Raw genomic sequence first — 19,666 nt, 5'->3', positions numbered from 1 at the left:
TTATAAACAACAAGAAAACATGCAATGAGTCAAATTGTGAATGAGCATGAGTGTGTGTGTGTGTGTGTGTGTGTGTAAGTGTGTGTGTGTGTTCATATGTGTGCATTTACGTGCGTGTGAGAATAAGACGGGTTTGATTTTGATTAAGGGGTTTTGGTTTGTACCCCTGCATTTACTCCTACACAAAAGTAATGCTACAAGTCCCTATGAATGCAACAACTACAGATTAAAAAAACAAAAACTGAAACATGGAATACATAAGGAAAGTAATCTACTGGCTCTGTTCCTGACAGCAGTGACTGCGGATCCCTTTGGTAAATCATTCAGGGCCTAAGTACACTTACAGGCCCAGCCCCTGGAGTACAACTACATAAGTAGCACTAAAAGCCAACCACATGCTGACTTGCCAGAGGTGTAGGAGCAACGAAGGACATTTAGGTAGTTTTCCTGGAGATTTGGGGAGCATACAATGACTTGAAGACATGTTTTCAATTTGCAGTTACACAAATATTACATGTTTTTTGTGTTGCTTTTTGTTTTAAAATGCAAATTCTAATATTTTTTTAGATATGCTTACATCATGGCTATGAGTCTGCCAGTTGGACTATAAGATCTCAACTACTCTGTGCCATGACATTTTCTACAGACATGTTTACGATGAAATTACCATAACCCTTTCAAAGTGTAGTTTTCAGTTCATGAAAGTTAATTGTAACCTTTTTGTTCGCCTAAAATTGTATTTTTCAGCGATCTGTTGTATTTAGATTTCTAGTTGCTTAAGATGACAGTGGCCAAAATGACAAATATGGGGTAAATGTCAACTAATAACCTGATAAACTGAGATGGTGAACACAGTAAACATTATACCAACTTAGCATCAGCATGGAAACATCATAATTGTTAACATGTTAGTATACTAAGGTTGGCATTTAGCTCAAATAAATAAACCCATGTCAAAGTGCAGCCTCATAGTGCCACTAGCATAGCTGTAGTCTTCTTTAGACTAAACCTGGTCCATTGGAGTGAGTGGAGACGACGTGACTCTCATGAAACGACTCTGAACACGAAGAGGAAAATGTTCCACAACCCTTGACGCCCTGTTTCCTCCCTAGATTGGGCAACATCCCAGTCCAGAGCAACATAACAATATTTTAGAGCATGCCATGCCAAATGTTTCACAATGTTTATCAAAGGGAGAGAACAACAGATCCAGTCACATTACACAACAGTTAACATCTCTGTATAAACATACCAATACTTATCATTATACATATATATTTAATACATTCCTGTGTACATATTATTTCTTTATTTGCATTTCTTTATGTTATATTTTATCCTTTATTTGACTTGCAAATTGTATGTTCAAAGTCTCATTTTGTTTTATCTATGAATTATCTTGTTTTTTTTTAGTAGCATTGTTCATTAAGATGTTTATTGCCAATGACTGCTTTTGGAATTGTTGTGCATACCAATTTGAAAGAACTTAAGACCATAAACTACCACATTTAAAAACTGCACATTTCTTTCTTTTTAATTCTTTTTTTGTAGTATCTTTTCATATTTTATTTAAACTTTCTCCCATTCTATATTTGTTTAAATTCTTTCTTTTATCTTTAATTTCAATAAATCTATATGATATTTATGTCATGCACCAATACGCCAAAGCTAATACCTTATATGTGAAAACCTAGTTGGTAATAAACACGATTCTTATTCTGATCCCACAAATCTTTATATATATATATATATATATATATATATATATATATATACTTTGTTGTAATTGAAGAAACAACCGTCCTGGAATGTGACAAATATGTCGGATAAAGTTAAAACCATGTAAAGCAGTGACCGTGTGCACAAATGATGGTAAAACAATGTTTAAGTGTCATTGTTTGGTATTTATCTTATGTTTTCTTACAAATAAATCTAGCCATATGAATGATATACTTGATGTGCAAACTTGCAACATTGAAGATAAACTTTTTATGATATTTGATCACTAAAATACTGTCAAACTGAAGGCTTTTGTTTGTACATATGTCAAACTCAATCATTACATTTTAAGGACCCAATTACTCTTTTGAGCCTAATGACAATGAATTCAGGATTTAATACATGATAACTGAAATCAGTAGGTGCTACTCAGTCTCTCTTAATTAAGTTAAATTATCAAATCCAAGGTGATTTCAACAAGGAATCAATAAAAAATATGATAGAACATTATCTCCATGAACAACAATTCATAGAACTGCTTTATTTTGTATTCATTCTGATTGAGTCCAAACACACACACATACAGACATCTATTTATACTCACGTATAAATAGATGAATATACACAGATATACATAAATACACATTTCTGATATGCATATTCATTTTTTTGAAATCATGCTATGTCTCTGGAAAGGACTCTCCTTATTGGATGAGGGCACACAGCGATTTGAAAACACGTACACAACACAGCTGGAAGAAACCCTATTGATTTGCATGTACAGTAAAACCCACAAATCTGTCAATGTTGGATATCTTACTAAGAAACAGCTGTGGTTTATAGACCATAAATATACAGCAGCTGCATCTCAATAAACACACCGAAGAATATGGTACAGTAAATCATGTCGACCGCAATCATTTCTTGCCCAGCAGCAAAAATAAAACCAAATAAAAATAATATTCTCCGATTTCAAATGGAAAATATATTTGTATATCTTTATATATGTATTTATACTTTTTATGTACACATTCTCAGGAGCACAACTATGAGAAAAGAAAAAAAATAAATACAACAGCACGAGTGACAAAAAATAAAAATATAGGCCTACACGTAAAATTTCTCAATAAGGCAATAAAAATGAACATGAAAGCTAGACTGTACAAAATATTGCTGCTATGGTCTCCATCTGATGAACAACAGCAAACTGATTACAAACTGGCCACGGCACGTCATGGGAACGATCTGATTTCTATTTATTATAATTTTTTTTTTTTTTTTTTACAATGTGTCCTCTCTTACACACTAACACACACAGAAACTCACCAACCAACTGAAGATACAGTTTCTGAAGTTTGAATAAAAAATCAGTTTGTTGAACTTTAACTTACTCGAGAGTCCTTAAGATGTCAGCCACAGAGAGACTACAGTAAACACTAACCCTACAATGACTGTGATTGACTGCACCAACACACACACACACATACACACACACACATTTGACAATCCCCAAAAAAAGAAAAAGAAACGCTGTCTAGATATCAGCCTGTGTGTGCAGAAACGAACATAAACACGATGCATGTTTATTTGGCCTCTATCACTATAGTTCATCTTCAGGTCCTATTGATAAGTGCAAACGACATTCAACCCATTTACAAACTGCTGTGTCGCACCAAACACTGCGACGCACTGTGTTCATTCAAATATACACATAACAGGTACGATATCGACTGCAAATATTACGACGGATGCTCTACATCTACAAATGTTTGAAATGTCCGGTCGATGGATTCGTTATTGGAGGTCGAGGGCGATATTGCGACTGTCACTGATATGCTGATTTTTTTTAACACAGAAAATTTAAATGTGAGTTTCTAGTATTACAAATGATTTGTGCGCATCTGTCCAAGAAAAATGGCAACACTGGAAGACATTGCAATGATGAGTAGTTACTGTATAATGTCTGCTGCCTTAGTGTTGCAAGTAAAGCCTTCTGTTGTGAAGGCAAGAGTCATAAGCCTCAGACGATCCCACGAGAAATGTGGTAACACTGACTTTACAAGAAACAAAAACAAAAACAAGAAAATAACTAAAAAAAAGCTGCAGGGATTGACTTATAGAGAACAAAAAAAATAATGTTCTTTGGAAGCAAATAGAAAAAAGAAGAAACATTTAAGCATTTCAGAGTGAAAAAGGTACCAAAAAAACATGAACATTAGAATAAAATACAAACTAAAAAAGAAATAAATATAAGCTCACAGTAGTAAAAGAAGAAAAGCCCAGAAATAAAAAAAAAAAGTTGTAAAAGCAGTTTAATATAAATAATAAATGATAATGCTATGAATGCAACAAAGAGTTTGATATAAATAATAAATGATAATGCTATGAATGCAACAAAGAGTTTGATATAAATAATAAATGATGATGCTATGAATGAAACACCTCTCTATATATATTCACTTAAGAAAATTATGCTTTTTAATTATTTCCTCTAGAAACTAAACTGCATATATTCACTACTGGAAATGTGATGACGTTCTGTCTTGATTGGCCGAACGATGGTTATTAATGTAACTCCAGTTCTATGAGCACAAGCAAAGCCCTCCAAACAACAACACCGACCGCTCACTCTTCACTCAGCACACTGAAATCTACAGGTGGCCGATCATAGGAGACACATTTGGGATATTGACCCAAAGATAAGCAGATGTTTTGAAGGTGATCATCTAACTTTTTGTGTTTTTTTTCCCAGTTCTTGAAAGAGAGCTTGATCTGGATCATCTACTGTAGTTACTAGATTTAAATCACTTCTGTCATTTAAATAAAGTAACAACAGTATATGATCCAGTACTTAACCTTAGATATCCTCATGTACACACTCTTGTTGACAGAACTGGTTTCAGATACCTTTAAATGGATTGAACTGCACACTGCCATCAAACTAGTCTTACATTCGCCTTGGAGATTTTGAAACTTCATTATCTGATGTGTTTAATTATTTCTTTTTTTAAATTTCTGTTTATTGTGTAGTTCTGTTTCTTTTATTTTTCTTATTGTGTTCTTGAGAATGTTTCTTGTTCTCAGGTCTCTCTTGGAAAAGACATCGTCTTAATCCCAATGAAACTTCCTGATTAAATACATTAAAATGTAAAAATTAGCTGAAGTTCACTCACAAAGACTTCAAATGCTTCTCATTTATTCTCCCAATCTCTTTCTCTTTCAGTCAACCAACCAGATTCTGCCACGATCTCAACGAGCCAATCGTATCACTGCTGTCAGCATTTATAATTTCAGTAGGAAATCACTGTAACCCTCCAGTTCTCATCACATCCAGAGTTCCTTCCATCATCAAAAGCACCGCTCCTTATCACATCCATCCACATCTTCAGGCGTTTCTCAGTACTTTCCTGGTCTGTACTTACCGCCAAAGACTGAACTATTTCTTAACTTTATTGTGCACCATGCCAATAAATATATCTCTTAAATTAAGTCTCTTTTGATTTAAAATAAGTTCAATACCTGCAAATTTCAGTCTGCTGCTCTGCGGAGTGAGTTGGCCGGCCTGTAGAGCCCGTTAGAGCACAGTGCTTGTGTGAACTAGAATTCGCTGAACAGTGCCAATAAAAAGTATTTACCACACTTGGAGGTCCTCATGTTTTATCGTCGTATAACACTGAATCAGAGGGGACTCAATGTGGCCATGAAAACGGAATACTTCCCATAGTAACGGTAACTTTCTACCTTCTGTCATGGAGGTCAAACACATAAGACTACAGCCGTATACGCACTACCGTATGTCACACATACACATTATTATTAAATTGATATAATTTTCATTTTGTCAAGGGTGAAAGGCAGGGATGGTTGGAAAATCAGTGACGATCATCACTGTCAGGACTTTTTTTTTTTTTTTTTCCTCCCTCTCTGGTAACGCAAGTCACTCTCCCCCCTCAGTGTTCAGTTTCTGTGTGTTTAAAATCCTGGTTCAGACAGAGATCCTGCTGCTACCGCTGAGGTCTGGACGTCAGACCGGTGAGTCCTCTCCACTGAGATGTTCACTCCTCTCTGCCAGAGATCAGGGTTTACTGTGGGAGACAGACAGAGTCAGTGTATTAGGCAGAGTGCACACAGCAGCATACACCTTTTATCATTCTCCCCCCACGGTGTAAAATGTGAATCTTTTCTCATGCATTACAAGCTGATGATTGTGAAATCACAGCACACATCGTTGAGCAAGTGAAAACCAGGAATAGTGAGGATGTTTTCATGTATTACACATCAAACAATAAGCGTTTAGTGTGTAGTGTACGTCAGACTGATTGGTGCCATTTAATCTGAGTGAGCATGAACGCCACATCAAACACCTGCGGGGATTTTGGTGAAAAATACATTTCCTGAGCAAATATGAAATAATATTTTAATTCATCTGCATCAGCTACAAAATTCAAAATTGAGCCTCTTGAGTATTTAAGCACATTTTTCTCTCTTCTCTAGCTGCCATTTGTGTTGTAAACAGACATCATCTGTAACTTGTGGTCAAAGTATTTCCAAATGAGTGCAGAATTATTTTAAATTGAAAGACAAAAGAGCTCAGTTACTTTCATCATAAACAATATGATAAGGCATCATGTTTATATGGAACCGGGATTAATTTAGGTTCATTCTTATGTTAACAAAATTTAAGTTACACACATCTACGTGAACGGAATTGGTAATTAAATGACTCCATAAGGAATGTCGGGAGAAAACATGCTTTGGCTGGTTGTGAAGATGAAAAATAAAATGATTTGGGGAAAGAAATTGCAATGGTTGATGAAACCATATCAGAGCGAAGTGTGAGCAAATGCTTCAACACAGCCGACAAGCATCATAAGACCTCTAAAGGAAACCAGTCAGAGCCGAGCGATGACATTTCTCATTTGACTTTGTCAGATTTACCTAACAGGCAGATAGATATCTCTATCTGGGGGGAGAACGTTTAACTCCTTAACTGAAATGCTTATAATAAACATATTATTGCATAGAAATAATCACCCAAATTGCCTCAGAATGACTAAAATGATGTCCTTGATCTATATAACGTGACTGTAGCAGCTTCCTGCAGCGCGATGCAGTGACGCGGTGCGGTAAACACTGAGCAGCTTGTTGTTGGAGGGACACAGGATGGCAGGTCGTGGACTAAATGGTCACGCAAACTGCAAGTGACCACTTCCACCCACTCGCAATGAGGAATGAATGCTGTGATGCAGAGGTGGGTTTCTGGATGCAGTGCAAGCTTCTCTCTGGTGTTCACCTTTTTGAACCTGAGAAGCTTTTTTCCACACGTTTACTGCAGAAGCTTCTCAAGAAGGTAAAGTTACATCTGATCCTTTCCATCTTTCCGGAGACCGAACACAAACTATTTTATCTCTCGTCTGAGGGATTTTTTTCCCCTGTACTTTTACATTTTAGTCCGATGCTTCTCACTTACTGTCTCTCTCTCCCAATCCCCATCTGGCAGGGCCTTAGACTCTGAGCCATAGTGTAGCGGAGAGTACACCCAGGTGCTGTCGTCTTGAGGCTGTTTTTACATGGCCACCACAGCAGAGGGGGCCAGAGGGACAGAGGAGAGGCCAGAGGCACAGAGACAAGCAGCAGGGGCAGGCAGGAGACAGACGAGGTGGGGGGGGGGGATCACAGGAGAAGAAAAAGACAAGACAGGAAATGAAAATTAGGGATGCATATAGGAGGAAATGTTGCTGAGAGACATCGGAAAGTGTGAATTTGACATTGAGTAGGTGTAAAAAAAAAAAAATGTTAAAAGAGTGTAAAAGGATGTGTTGAATCCCTTTGGTTAGAAGAGTTGGAACACAGAGATGAAGAAATTTGGAAAAATACCAGGTTTATAGCGGTACAGAGAACGTGCTGTTCAAGCTTGGAAATATCACAATGGGTTTATTTGTGTTTGAATATAAAAGTGGGGTTTTTTTTTTTAAACATTTGGATGAACTCCTAGGAAGCGTAAGCGAAGGTGTGAGGAGCAAAGGGATGAGTCGCTGCATCGGCCAAAACGGGAGAGGATGAGGAGCGGGGGAAAAGGAGGTGGGAAATGGGAGGAGAGCCAGGATGACACAGAGAGCATCCTCAGTCAACGCAGAACCACAAGAACAGGATGCTTTTGAATTGTTTTGTGTTTCCTTTCCAACAAGCAAGAAGCTCTTTGCATAATGTGTAGAAAAGCTTCTGTAGGGTTTCTATTGCTCCTACTGTATGTACCGGCCCTTTAAGAGAGGGAAGCAGCTGCAACACGGTATGTTGGCTTGGGTTTGACGTCACACACACACACACCCACACACACAGTCACACCCACACACAGTCACACACACACACACACAGAGCTCAGCACGTTGGAGCTAACACGCTATCCATACAGGTGCATTGTGGGATGAGGGAGGCTGTCAGTGAGTGATGAAACAAATGGAGATTCAAAAGAAGATAATTAGAAGAGTAAAAGAAGAGCAGACTGTCAAATAAGATGTCTTTTGTTTACCTGCCTCCCACACTTCATTGTCTTCACTTTGGGGAGAGCACATATTGCTTTTTTTGTTCACAACACAATCACAAAAACACCTGAAGTGGATACAGAAACATTCATATGTTTCATCAAACCAACAGCTTTGCACTCGGGATTAATCTAGTCTAAAGCCAGGATGGACACCACCTACATGACTAACACCATCTTAGTCACTTACTGGCCAACTGGACTGGCATTTCCTCCTCAGTCGGAAAGGAGAGACCACCCAGGTCCTCCCATCAGGAAACTGACGAACAACATGGGTGGGTGTGTATGGAACAGAGATGAAACAAAAAGAAAAGTAAACACGCTGAGGTGAAAATGGAAAAAGATGGTTCTGGATGTGTGTAACGCAGCAGAGATACACACTGGATGATTCAGAGGTGACGGATAGATAATGTGGCAGCCACACCACACGCCGGTATCTGACTTTCACCGTGAATCACGAGGATTCAATCACAGGACTGAGAAGGAAACAATATAAAGGCAGAGAAGAGAAAGAGCGAGAACTGTGGAAGAAAGATTTCAGGACTGTAGATGGAGCGGTGGGAAAAGGTGAGAATGATTTAAGAGAAGGGGGGGTAGAAATGTGTGAACGGAGCGGAGGAGGAGGATGGAGGTGAAGGGAGGAGGAGACAAAAGAAGAGAAGCAATCAGACGTGGAGGACAGAGGTGAAGAAGAGCAGAGGGAAAAAGTGAACGTGGAGACTGTTGATGGTGTGAATAATTTAGTCACGAGCCACTTTGGTAAACCTGTGAAGTGACAACACACACACACACACACACACACACACACACACACACACACACACACACACACACACACACACACACACACACACACACACACACACACACACACACACACACACACACACACACACACACACACACACACACACCTGTGTCCTTCTGTGTCTGGAGCAATAACTCCGATCTCACAGCTAAATGACGTTTTACCCGAGGAGCTACACATGCTGATGATCACATATGCTGCCTTCTCCTGCATCAATATTAAAACAATATTTCTCGACCCTTCCTTTTACACAAACTGTGTAATTGTCATATTTCAACTGTGCAATACTCCCTTTAACACCGCATTTATACTTGTCTTATATATTGTAGCTTTATGTACATAATTTACTATTTATTTAAATGTATTTATATTTTACAGTCCTTAATTTATACATTTTTCATATTTCTTCACAACTGTAACTTACTCATTTCCCCTGGGGATCAATAAAGTATTTGTGCTTCTGATTTAAAGCTTTAAAAAAAAAAGAAAAAAAGATCCTTTTCACCTCAACTGGATGCTTCTGAAATTCGTCCGTAAACTAAACAGCGACCAGCAAGAAAAGATCATTTTGTTTTGTATAAAAAGTTTCTGGACGTTACAAAAACTGAAATCATGATTATTTCAATTATTTTCACATATAAAGAAGCTAGCAAGCTCTGGTGCGGTGGCAATTGGGTTATGTTAACGTGAGACATTAAGACATATTAAATGTGATTGCACTCGGTCTTCATTAGTTTCCAGCAATGGTGCAATTAGTTTTTCTCTCTCTTACTATCATAATTGCATCAGCAATGCAGAGAAAGTGATTCTGTTAGTTGAAACTACTCCAACTCCTGAAGGATGTGAGGAGCAATAAGAAGGTCGATAAAGGAGCGATAACAAGGAAATTGTCGAGCAAGTGAGGTCAAGCTGCCATGCAGAAAACTGGATTTGTGTGGGATGATGATGATGATGGAGATAACAGAAACAGAGATGTAGAACACAGAGGAAGAATGAACGGCCAAACTGAGTGAAGCTGCAGAGATCCTAACTAGACATGAGGTCATATGAAAATTGAATTCAGACCGATAATTATCAAAATATACTTTAAATTCTTAAAATTGCACTAAAACATACTTGAATCACTTCACCTTACTATTTATTAAGAAAAAATATTCATGTATATGGGTTTCATTATTTATATAATATTTATAATATATTTTTTAGTGAAAAACAAACAACCTTAAATAAGGTTATCATGAAGTTAAATGTCCCCCTGCATAAATAAAGGATAAATACATTTTAAAATTAGCAACATTGTGCGATTTTGTTCTTTTTTAAATGAAAATTTCTGTATTTTTTTTAATTTTCCACTCTCTACATTTATAGCTAGCTACACAGCCTTTTTCAAATCACTCCTGTAAAAATATTCACAATTATCCTGATGATTGAAATTAACCCTGATCAACTTATTTTGAGTGGTTTTTTTTTTTATTGCAATAGAATCTTAGATCCTGTAGGTTTAAATGTACCTGTCAATAATTCATATGCACGATTTGTGAAGCTTCCATTCTTCAGTGATGGTCACATGGTCTCGTGCTGACAGCTGATGAAACAACTTACTTTTCCACTCGTTCACTCACTGTCTGCAGTGTGTTTTCTGTGTAGTTACACTTCACCCCCCCCCCACTTCTGCTACTACAGAGAGAGTCCGCTCCTTTGAAGCATGGACTGGGCACCAGCCAGAGCCGGTCAGATGAGAGGCCTGTTAAATAACTCAATGAGCTCTTTGACTAACCTGTTGGCCATTAGGATTTGTTTTCGTGCCACATTAGAGGGTGTTTGATTCCTGTCAGGAGACACCCAGTAAGAGCGCAGCCGGGCGGGAACGTTTCTATCTGTAACTTAGATCACTGGCTCTGCTCTCCATCCTCCACCTGACACTCATACATTCATTCATAGCTGTGCTTTTGGGGGAAATTTAGACCTGCCAACACAAGACTATCTGATGGCATCCAGCTGATTTTAGTAGGACGATCCTGCAAACTGCAAAAGCAGGTTATACACACAAAAACCAGCTTCTGAGTGTGTCTGCAGATCTGTTATGATCATATAGAGTGGTGCAGGGTATTTTTGTTAGCCAACCTCAGGAAGTTAGCATTGCACTGGTTACCCATTGGATTTTGGATTATTGCAGAAAACAAGCTGTGTGGAAAACAACCATTTATGATACTTACATGTTTTGTTCAGGCAGATAATCTTCATAAACAAACACAACTTTCATGATTTGTAAGCATCAGTGCAAACGCCAAAAGTAGAAAGTAAACGTTAGGATTTAAACAAACTACACCATGGTCACATGACAAAAAAAAAAAGCTTCAAAATTGACCAAATGGACATTTACTGATGTATTTTATATCGTAGAACTAAATGTTAAAATCTCTTAAGCCTGCGTTAACTACAGAAATTATTTCAGGCATTTAACCAAAAACACATTCAACAAACCCACTGACTTCTAGATGAGGGAACCGGGTTTTAGGACACATTCCTGCACCACTCTATGAGACAGGAACTCTAAAGTGATGTTGACATGCTATTATCACTCTGCAAACACTCCAAACAGAGCGCACACTGCAAAACACTGTCTAATAAGATAATTACCAATTTTGGGAAATACGCTTATTTGCTTTCTTGCTGTGAGTTAGATGAAAAGATTGATACAACTCCTACACCGTCTGTACGCTGAATATGAAGCTAGAGCCAGCAGACGGTTAGCTTAGCTTAGCATAACGACTGGAAACAGGTAGAAAAGGCTAGCTTGGGTCTGTCCAAAAGTAAGAAAATCTGCATACTATAAGCTCTAAAATGTTTGATTTGTTTCATCTGTACAGACGATGGTGGTAAAGTGGTGTCAAACTTCTCATGTTACTCTCTGCAAGAAAGCGAATAAGCCTAATTCCCTAAATGTTGAACTATCCCTTTAACGGAGTGCACCACACTGCAAGCAAAGAACGCAAACACTTTTATCCCGTACCGGCCTGAGTCGCTACTCCCTTTCTGCGGTCCTTCTGTCAACGCCTCTGTGGGAGATCATACAGCTCAGTCCTTGACTTTATGATCATAAATGCATTGTTTATTATAAAGTTATCTTATCAGCCGATTAACATTGAAGCTGATTGAGTATTAAAGATGATTTGATGGCTAAATAAAAAAGTGATTTGAGCTAGTCCTGCTCTGAGATGTGCCTTCTTTGGTCTTAACAGTGTTATGAAAGAATCTAAAAGTATAAATGTGTGTGTACATGCATGCGTGTACGTCTGTGTGTGTGGAGGGTTTTTACGTACAAAGTAGATATCTGTGATTGGCACGTCATCTTCATCATCGACTGAAGCCTGGCTGGTGCAGCCTGAGCCGGACACCTGGCTGGCCCTGTCTGCCTCCACCACCACCGCCGCCTTGGGACTGGACGGGGGTTCACTGGCTGCCCCGGAGGAAGAAGGAACAGCCTCCGGGGCAGACGAGGAGGAGGAGGAGGCTGCTTCAGGTGCTGATGAAGAGATGGAGGGCGCTGCTGCTGCGGCCGCATCGGCAGCTTCTGCACCAGCTCCTTCCTGAACGTCACTGTGTGAAGGAGGAAATGGGATTGTTAAAGCATTTTTCCACCGAAACGAGCTTGTTTGTGTTTTTCTTAAACACAGGAAATAAGGGTTAGTAAACAGTGAAGATGTTGTCGTGGTGACCTTTTTTTTTTACATCCGTTTGTCTTTCAAACTCATTCACCAGTTAGTGATTGCTGTTGTTGTAGTTGGTAAAAGTGGAAAAACTATCAATGACGGTTTTGAGTTTGAATAAATTGTGTTTTAAAAGGTAAGAGGGTAAAATTGACATTTCTGTCAATGGAATCTGGAAGCTTAGACGAGCGCATATTACCTTATATATATATATGTTTATATATATTGTTTTACATTTTTGCAAATAAGCCTCAAAATTAAGCCAAATGAGCTATAAGCAGTTCCTGTTTGCAATTTGCCCATAGGTGCACTGACAACCATCAGTGGATTACTTTGATACTGAAGAAAATGTAAAAATGTAATGATTCTCAGGCAAGTTGTGTTCAGTTATAAGATGTGCTTTTTTCTATGATTTCAAGCAGATTTATGGAATTTTTTTTCAAGCATGGGAGATAATGATGATAATGACTCCGAGAAGGAGTAGGATTTTTGACACAAGTTTTGTATCATGCACACTAAGGGTTTTAAAGTGCTTTAATTGCCTCCATGACCTGTTTCACAGACGCTGCTACAACTTTTGACCATTTTAATAATCATACCAAATAAGTCAACCAAACTGAAGTGACTAACAATCCTTTTTTATCAGAACATATGCATCTGTACATTTCACTACACATGGTATCTTTGCCTGTCTGGCGTAGAAAAAGATAAAATGACGCCATTATTACAACAGCTCTGTGTAGTTTAAGCACCAAATAAACAACATGGTTTCACACACACACACACACACACACACACACACACACACACACACACACACACACACACACACACACACACACACACACACACACACACACACACACACACACACACACACACACACACACACACACACACACACACACATCGACATTGACACACACACACACACACACAGAGCAGTTGGCCACATTGAGAGCCATTAATTGGGTCACTTGTCATGAAGCACTTTCCTTGCAGCAGGGCAGAGGAACTGGACCGAGCTATTCGAGAAAACAAACTCAACAGATGTGTGTTTGTGGTTTAGCTGCTTAAGCTCCAAGATTTGCCAGCTGGCCGTGTGCTGCCACGATCCTTCATTGTTCCTGGCCAGATCATCGACTATTAGGAAGGATTTAGGCGCATCCACATCCGCATCGCTCTCTCGGCTCCTGTGTTTGAGTTAAGCTCCACCAGAGGAAAAGCCCCGCAGTTTGCCACAGAGGAGAAAAAAAAAGCTGAGTTGGCATCTCGAAGACGGAGCTGGCTGAATAAATGAGGCAGATAAGATGGGGTGGGGTGGGGTCTCTATTTCCCACCAGCTCTCATTTCATCCAGATATATCTTTACAAAACTGTTAATGAGTTGTATCTTTGTCTCTCTGTGTATCAGACTCTAATTTGCTGCTGTTCTCTTTCTTTATATTTTGGTTTTTATCTCATTTCACAGTCCTACTTTTATCTTTCTCACCCTCCTCCAGTCTTTATTCACACATTACTCTTGCCGTCTCATCTTCTCTTTGTGTCATTCTCTTCCAATCAGTCCTCCCGTTTCCCATCTTCCCTTTCTGCGCTCCATCTCTCTCCTCCCATCAAACCAACCAGTTCACCAGCTGCAGGTGAGTTAGAAGCAGCCCGGAGGAGTCAGATGGTGAAATCAGCCGCCTGTCGCAGACGCTCTCAACCGCTCTCAGACGCTCCCCCCCCCCCCCCCATCTCTCTCCTCCCCACCAGCTCCTTCCACTCCCCCGGGCCATATGTCTAGCCACTGAAGTCTCAGCATCATACCCAATTATTCACTTGATCCTCGCTGACCTAACCCCCGGAATAAATGTCAGCCCCTCTGCCATGTTCCCATCTGTTTGAGGTTAGTTTATTTAATGCGGCTTACACAGAGTGTGCGGTTGAATAGTCTTTTCTGCTTCACAGAAGGTTCACGACTGAGTGAAATAAATTATTAAGTGGCAGCCATGTGCAAGATGGTTGAATGTTTAAATGCTAAGGAAAGGTGTGTCAATGCTTCCTTTATTATCTCATTAAGCAAAGGGTTCACTGGACCATCCTTTAGGAAAAGGATCGGAGATAATGTCATCCCCATAATTCCTTGGAGCAACCAAATTTAAAGGGACGAACTATTTGGTTATCAATAACATTCGCTGTCACTTTTTAATTGAAAATATCCTTCTTAAGAGGGGTGATTCTATTTTGGACAGGAATTCTTTATTGAACGGAACAGAATCGCATTTAACATTTTACTCATTTTCTATGTTATTAATAAAGTTGCTTTAAAAAAAAGATCTAATCGAGCATAAATTCAGTTGGATCCTCTTAGAGCTTCTGTTGTTTCCTAAATTCTTATGGACGTTTTCAATACAGGTCAAGGAAAAACTGCTCCTGAGGATGGGTTAAATACATAGGCTAAATTGAATGTATATATGTATGTACACTGATTTAAATAAAGTTTAAGTTTTAAGTTTAAGTTTAAAGTGTTTTGTATGTGATGTTATGTTTTGAGTGATGACTCCCCTGCTGTTTTCTTCCTCTCATGCAATTTTTAAATAAAGCTAAAATGACAAAACCAGTGAACTTGAATTACAAACCCATTTAGAATATGCAAATTCCGGGGTCACCCCAGTTTTACAGTAGCAGTCCCGGGCCTGCAGGCTTCCTGCCCCACTGCCCTACTTCTACTGACTGGTTCCCCCACGACACCCCATAAAAGAACACACACTGCTTATACACACAACGAACAATGTACATGCATGTGTGCACTTTCTCATAACCTAGTTGCTGTAGAGTAGATGCCTGCAGCATGTATCTAACCATAACAGGGACACCAGAGGAGAATAAACAAATGGCTCAAGCTGCTTTCAGTGTTTATATGTAGCATGCTAAGAACTGTGTGTGTGTGTGTGTGTGTGTGTGTGTGTGTGTGTGTGTGTGTGTGTGTGTGTGTGTGTGTGTGTGTGTGTGTGTGTGTGTGTGTGTGTGTGTGTGAGAGAGGTAATTTAGACGTGCTGCTCTAACAGCTGGCTGAGCCCAGGTGAGACACTGCAGCAGGTTATTTATAGTGCAGCGTCAAACTGAGTCATATGGGTGATGGAGGTCATGAAGGACTCATTACATCTCTGCAGCTCATCCATCCTGTATCGGGGTCACATGAATACTGAGAGCGAGATGAGTCTTGTCGTCAGTGGTTACAGTGACAGAGACGTGTGTGTGTGATGGTTATATTCATTGTCTATCTGGTATATATGTAGACATTTATTTAACAAAATGGAGAGTTGATGTGTTTGAAGGTGTGCTAAATATGGCAACATGTTGCAAGACAGATATTTTTCATTTGATTTTACTTTTTACTTTTCAAGTAATTAAACTAATATTGGTGAGTTTAGATTTCGGTCATGTCTTGAAGGATCTGTGAAAAATGAATGTTAGTATTCGTATTGAGCCTTAAAAAGTTTTGAAGGAAAAATCCACCACAAAACTGAATTTGCAGGGTAAAATGTTAATACTTTTGGGGGTAAACAACTGACTGAGCTTGTAATCAGATCATCAGGACTTAAAAGAGTACTACACCAATTTAGTACTTTCATAACCCTGCTGGAAAACCGATTAACAACTAAAGAACAAAAAAAGGATAAAAATGGATGCAACAGAACCAGAGACAACATCTTTTTTTCTTTCCGGCATTCTTCTTCCTTGTCTAAACCCGTTTCCTACATTTCCCATAATGACAGTGACAGACTTTATGGCTCCTATTATTATTATATTCTATTTAAGAAGCAGCTCTAAGATTTAAATGTTCACTCCGTTCAGTTTATACCAAGATGTAGAAAGTTATAGAAGTAACATTTGTGGTATTTTGGCATATATTACCCTAAAAAACAATAGAAAATCATGACTATTCAACTACATGACGTGTTTTGATGGACTTTAGAATCTATAAGTTGTTACACATCATCACTTCTGCTCAACATGGTGTTGCTTGTGTACCTGGTTTCAGGTGAAGGCTGTGGAACGGAGATGGAGGGCTCACTGTCGTGTCTCTTCAACTCCACCTCCACTGTGATGGTCTGCTGATCCTCCTCACGCACACGCAGCTCCTCCTGGGTCCTGATCACAAACAGACACTGTTACATTCATTTATAGGGGAAGGGGTGACTGATGTTGCACTGTGATGCTCCTCAGTTATAACTCCTCCGCCCTTCTCTTGTGACTTGTGAAGCTGGAGACCTGCAGCCAATCACTTCATCTAGAGGTAGATAAAGATGTAAGAGCTGCTCTTCTAGGTCTCCTGGCAACTTTGCTCGTATACTGTTTTTCTGTGTTGCTTAGGGAATCAGGCTGAGAATTGTAACTTTTATTTTTGGGAAGTTTAGTCAGCTTTGTGATTTAATTTGACCTTAAGACTGGTTTGTTTGTTATTCTGGCCCGGGTTCTCCCTGATGAATTCTTGCTATTCATATTATTTCCATATTTGGCAATAAAAGGTTGACTGTGAACAATTCGAGTCCTCATGTCCCTCAGCTAGCTTTATGTTACACTCTCTCTACTCTCTCTCCCAGAGACCAACTTGGGACCCACAGAGGAAATGAGACACACGTGAAAAACAAACATGGCCACATCATAGCAACAGGAAGAACGGTCCTTCTCGTAAACACATGACCAACAGGCTGGACTCACATTTTCTCTTCTCTCCACCCACCACACCCAGAAATGTCTAATGCTGGGAAAACATGAAGCTAGAGAGCCTCCAGACTTTGTAAAACAGCTCAGTTAATCCTGTTTAAAAAGGTTTATGAAGGGAAAGTAGCATTCATGCTCCCGACTCACCTCCCGTCATGGCTGAGAGACTGGGTGTGCCTCCTGGAGACAGAGGAAACAGTGTCAGTACAAGCTGTATGTGACAACTCCTAAAACTTTCACATGAGCAAGTAATGATGCATTTATGTGAGTTTTCTCAGTTTAAATTAAAGGATTTTTGTCAGATTAACACAACAAAAGTGTGATTTGGTATTGTGTTATCGAGGAAATACTGGTAGAACTTTTCAGATAGAACTGAGTCAACTCAAGAAAAAAAAAAAGTTGAATTTGATGAATGAAGCGATTTGTAACAGTATATTTTCGTAAAAATAACATGCCAGTGAATGAATGTATCTCTCTTGACCACAAGATATAAGATGTGTGTGTGTGTGTGTGTGTGTGTGAAGGTGTGTGAGTGCGTGTTTTAGCACCTGTAGCGGGGGTGCTCGGCGGTGTCAGAGGGTGATCTCTCGGGGATGGAGAGAGAGGTGGTGGAAGAGAGGGTGGTGGCAATTGACGCTGTGGTGGCCTCTTCAAAAGATGGAGGAGTGCATGGAAGAAGATCAGGTCGCCCTGGAGGAGAGGGGGAGAGAGAGAGAGAGAGAGAGAGAGAGAGAGCGAGAGAGAGAGAGAGACATGCACACTAATATTATTATTTATATTTAAGAGAGCTTGTACCTGTCATTTTTTTTGATCCCTCTTATTTAGTTAGTTTATATGATTTTGGTGAATCCAAACTTAACCTTTAAAACACCAAAGTCACACAAAAACACTCACTTACTAACTGATGGAGGCAGTGGTACACCAGCAACTCAAGTTTATGCAAGGTAAAATTACTGGTTTTGTCAAAGGAGTCTTGTGGTTTTGAAAACGGCTTCAGTTTCCTGTTGTAAAGGGATGTCTGACAGCAAGGTAAAGTGGTGAAAATATTCTAAATATAGGGTACAGTTGAACTGCTATTTATTTTTTTAGGTGGCTAAAATACATTTTGCTGCTGCCCCGTGTCCACAGCAGTGCATTTATTTGCTCCTGTGCTGATACTCCTCTTTGTTTCTCCCACACTCCATCTACTGTAGGTAATACACTGACTATGGATAAATACCTCATACAGCCCAAATTAAAATTATGCAAACTATCCCTTTAAGTCTCTGCAGCGGAGCTCTGTCTGCAGGTGTTACACTCACCCTCATCCTCCAGCGTCGGGAAGCTGCGAGCTCCTCTCAGGTCGTAGATGTTCTCGTCTCTCTCGGAGGGCAGCTGGCAGGCCGACCAGGCTGCACCAGGACCGGCACACTTCGGCACCGACAACGACACACGGCCCTTCTTGGATGGAGATGACTTCAGAGCTGAGGGAGGATTAAGACATAACTCATTATGGTATATTGTGCTGTCAGAGTAAAAAAAATTGAACATTTTTAACTAAATAAACTTCACATAAACAGAACCTTCTCTAGAAGATGTTTAATCTCAGTTTGGTTCCTTTTTTTCCTTTTCTCTTATCTATGAAAGCCACTTGCATATATTGTAAGCTCTTATTTCTGCCTTTGGGCTAAAATTGGGGAAGTTCTGTGTTTAGAATTAAACTACAATTTTTTTAAATCAGATTTTTAATCTGATCCTTTATATTTATAAAGTTTTTTTAATAGTCAGTCCACAAAAATCACAATAAATCTAAAGATCAGTGCATGCATCAGTGGATAATTTCAACCGGTTAATCAATTTCTATATATTTCCGAATGGCTACATGCTTTACAAGATCTCTAGATTGTGTGCTGCAGGGAAAAAGCTATTGAAATTGGGGGTTGAACTGAAAAAAAAAAAGGTTTTGCAATGACAATATCACATCTGCCCTCATTCCCTGTTACAAATAATTATTTCTTTGTGTGTGAATATCTTTGGAAGGTGATGAAAAGGAAAAACGCACAAGGATCAAAGCGATCTTTAACTCTCACATGACACGGAGCAGCACCTAATAAGGGCAGTCTGCCACCCGTATCTGATTTTCCTGTCAGGGCTTGGCAGTAAAAAGAGACAAAAGCCCGACATCTGACATTTATTTCTG

General features: G+C 39.2%; 1 protein-coding gene across 1 annotated transcript in view; it reads right to left on the bottom strand.

Moving 5' to 3' along the window:
• Positions 1-4,749: 4,749 nt before the first annotated feature.
• pip5k1ca (phosphatidylinositol-4-phosphate 5-kinase, type I, gamma a) overlaps positions 4,750-19,666 on the bottom strand; it is a 51,234-nt gene continuing 36,317 nt past the window's right edge. The window contains exons 12-18 of the mRNA XM_054603275.1: positions 18,789-18,950; positions 18,036-18,177; positions 17,635-17,667; positions 16,795-16,914; positions 12,392-12,668; positions 7,190-7,279; positions 4,750-5,804 (exon numbers count right to left, since the gene is read on the bottom strand). Coding sequence (XP_054459250.1) covers positions 5,802-5,804; positions 7,190-7,279; positions 12,392-12,668; positions 16,795-16,914; positions 17,635-17,667; positions 18,036-18,177; positions 18,789-18,950 — 827 coding nt within the window. The 3' untranslated portion in view covers positions 4,750-5,801. The remainder of the gene's footprint in view (positions 5,805-7,189; positions 7,280-12,391; positions 12,669-16,794; positions 16,915-17,634; positions 17,668-18,035; positions 18,178-18,788; positions 18,951-19,666) is intronic.

The sequence above is a fragment of the Anoplopoma fimbria genome, chromosome 8 (assembly GCF_027596085.1).
Source record: "Anoplopoma fimbria isolate UVic2021 breed Golden Eagle Sablefish chromosome 8, Afim_UVic_2022, whole genome shotgun sequence".
Lineage (NCBI taxonomy): Eukaryota > Metazoa > Chordata > Actinopteri > Perciformes > Anoplopomatidae > Anoplopoma > Anoplopoma fimbria.
Note: the sequence above shows the minus strand (reverse complement) of the source record. Positions and strands in the feature narration are given on the sequence as shown.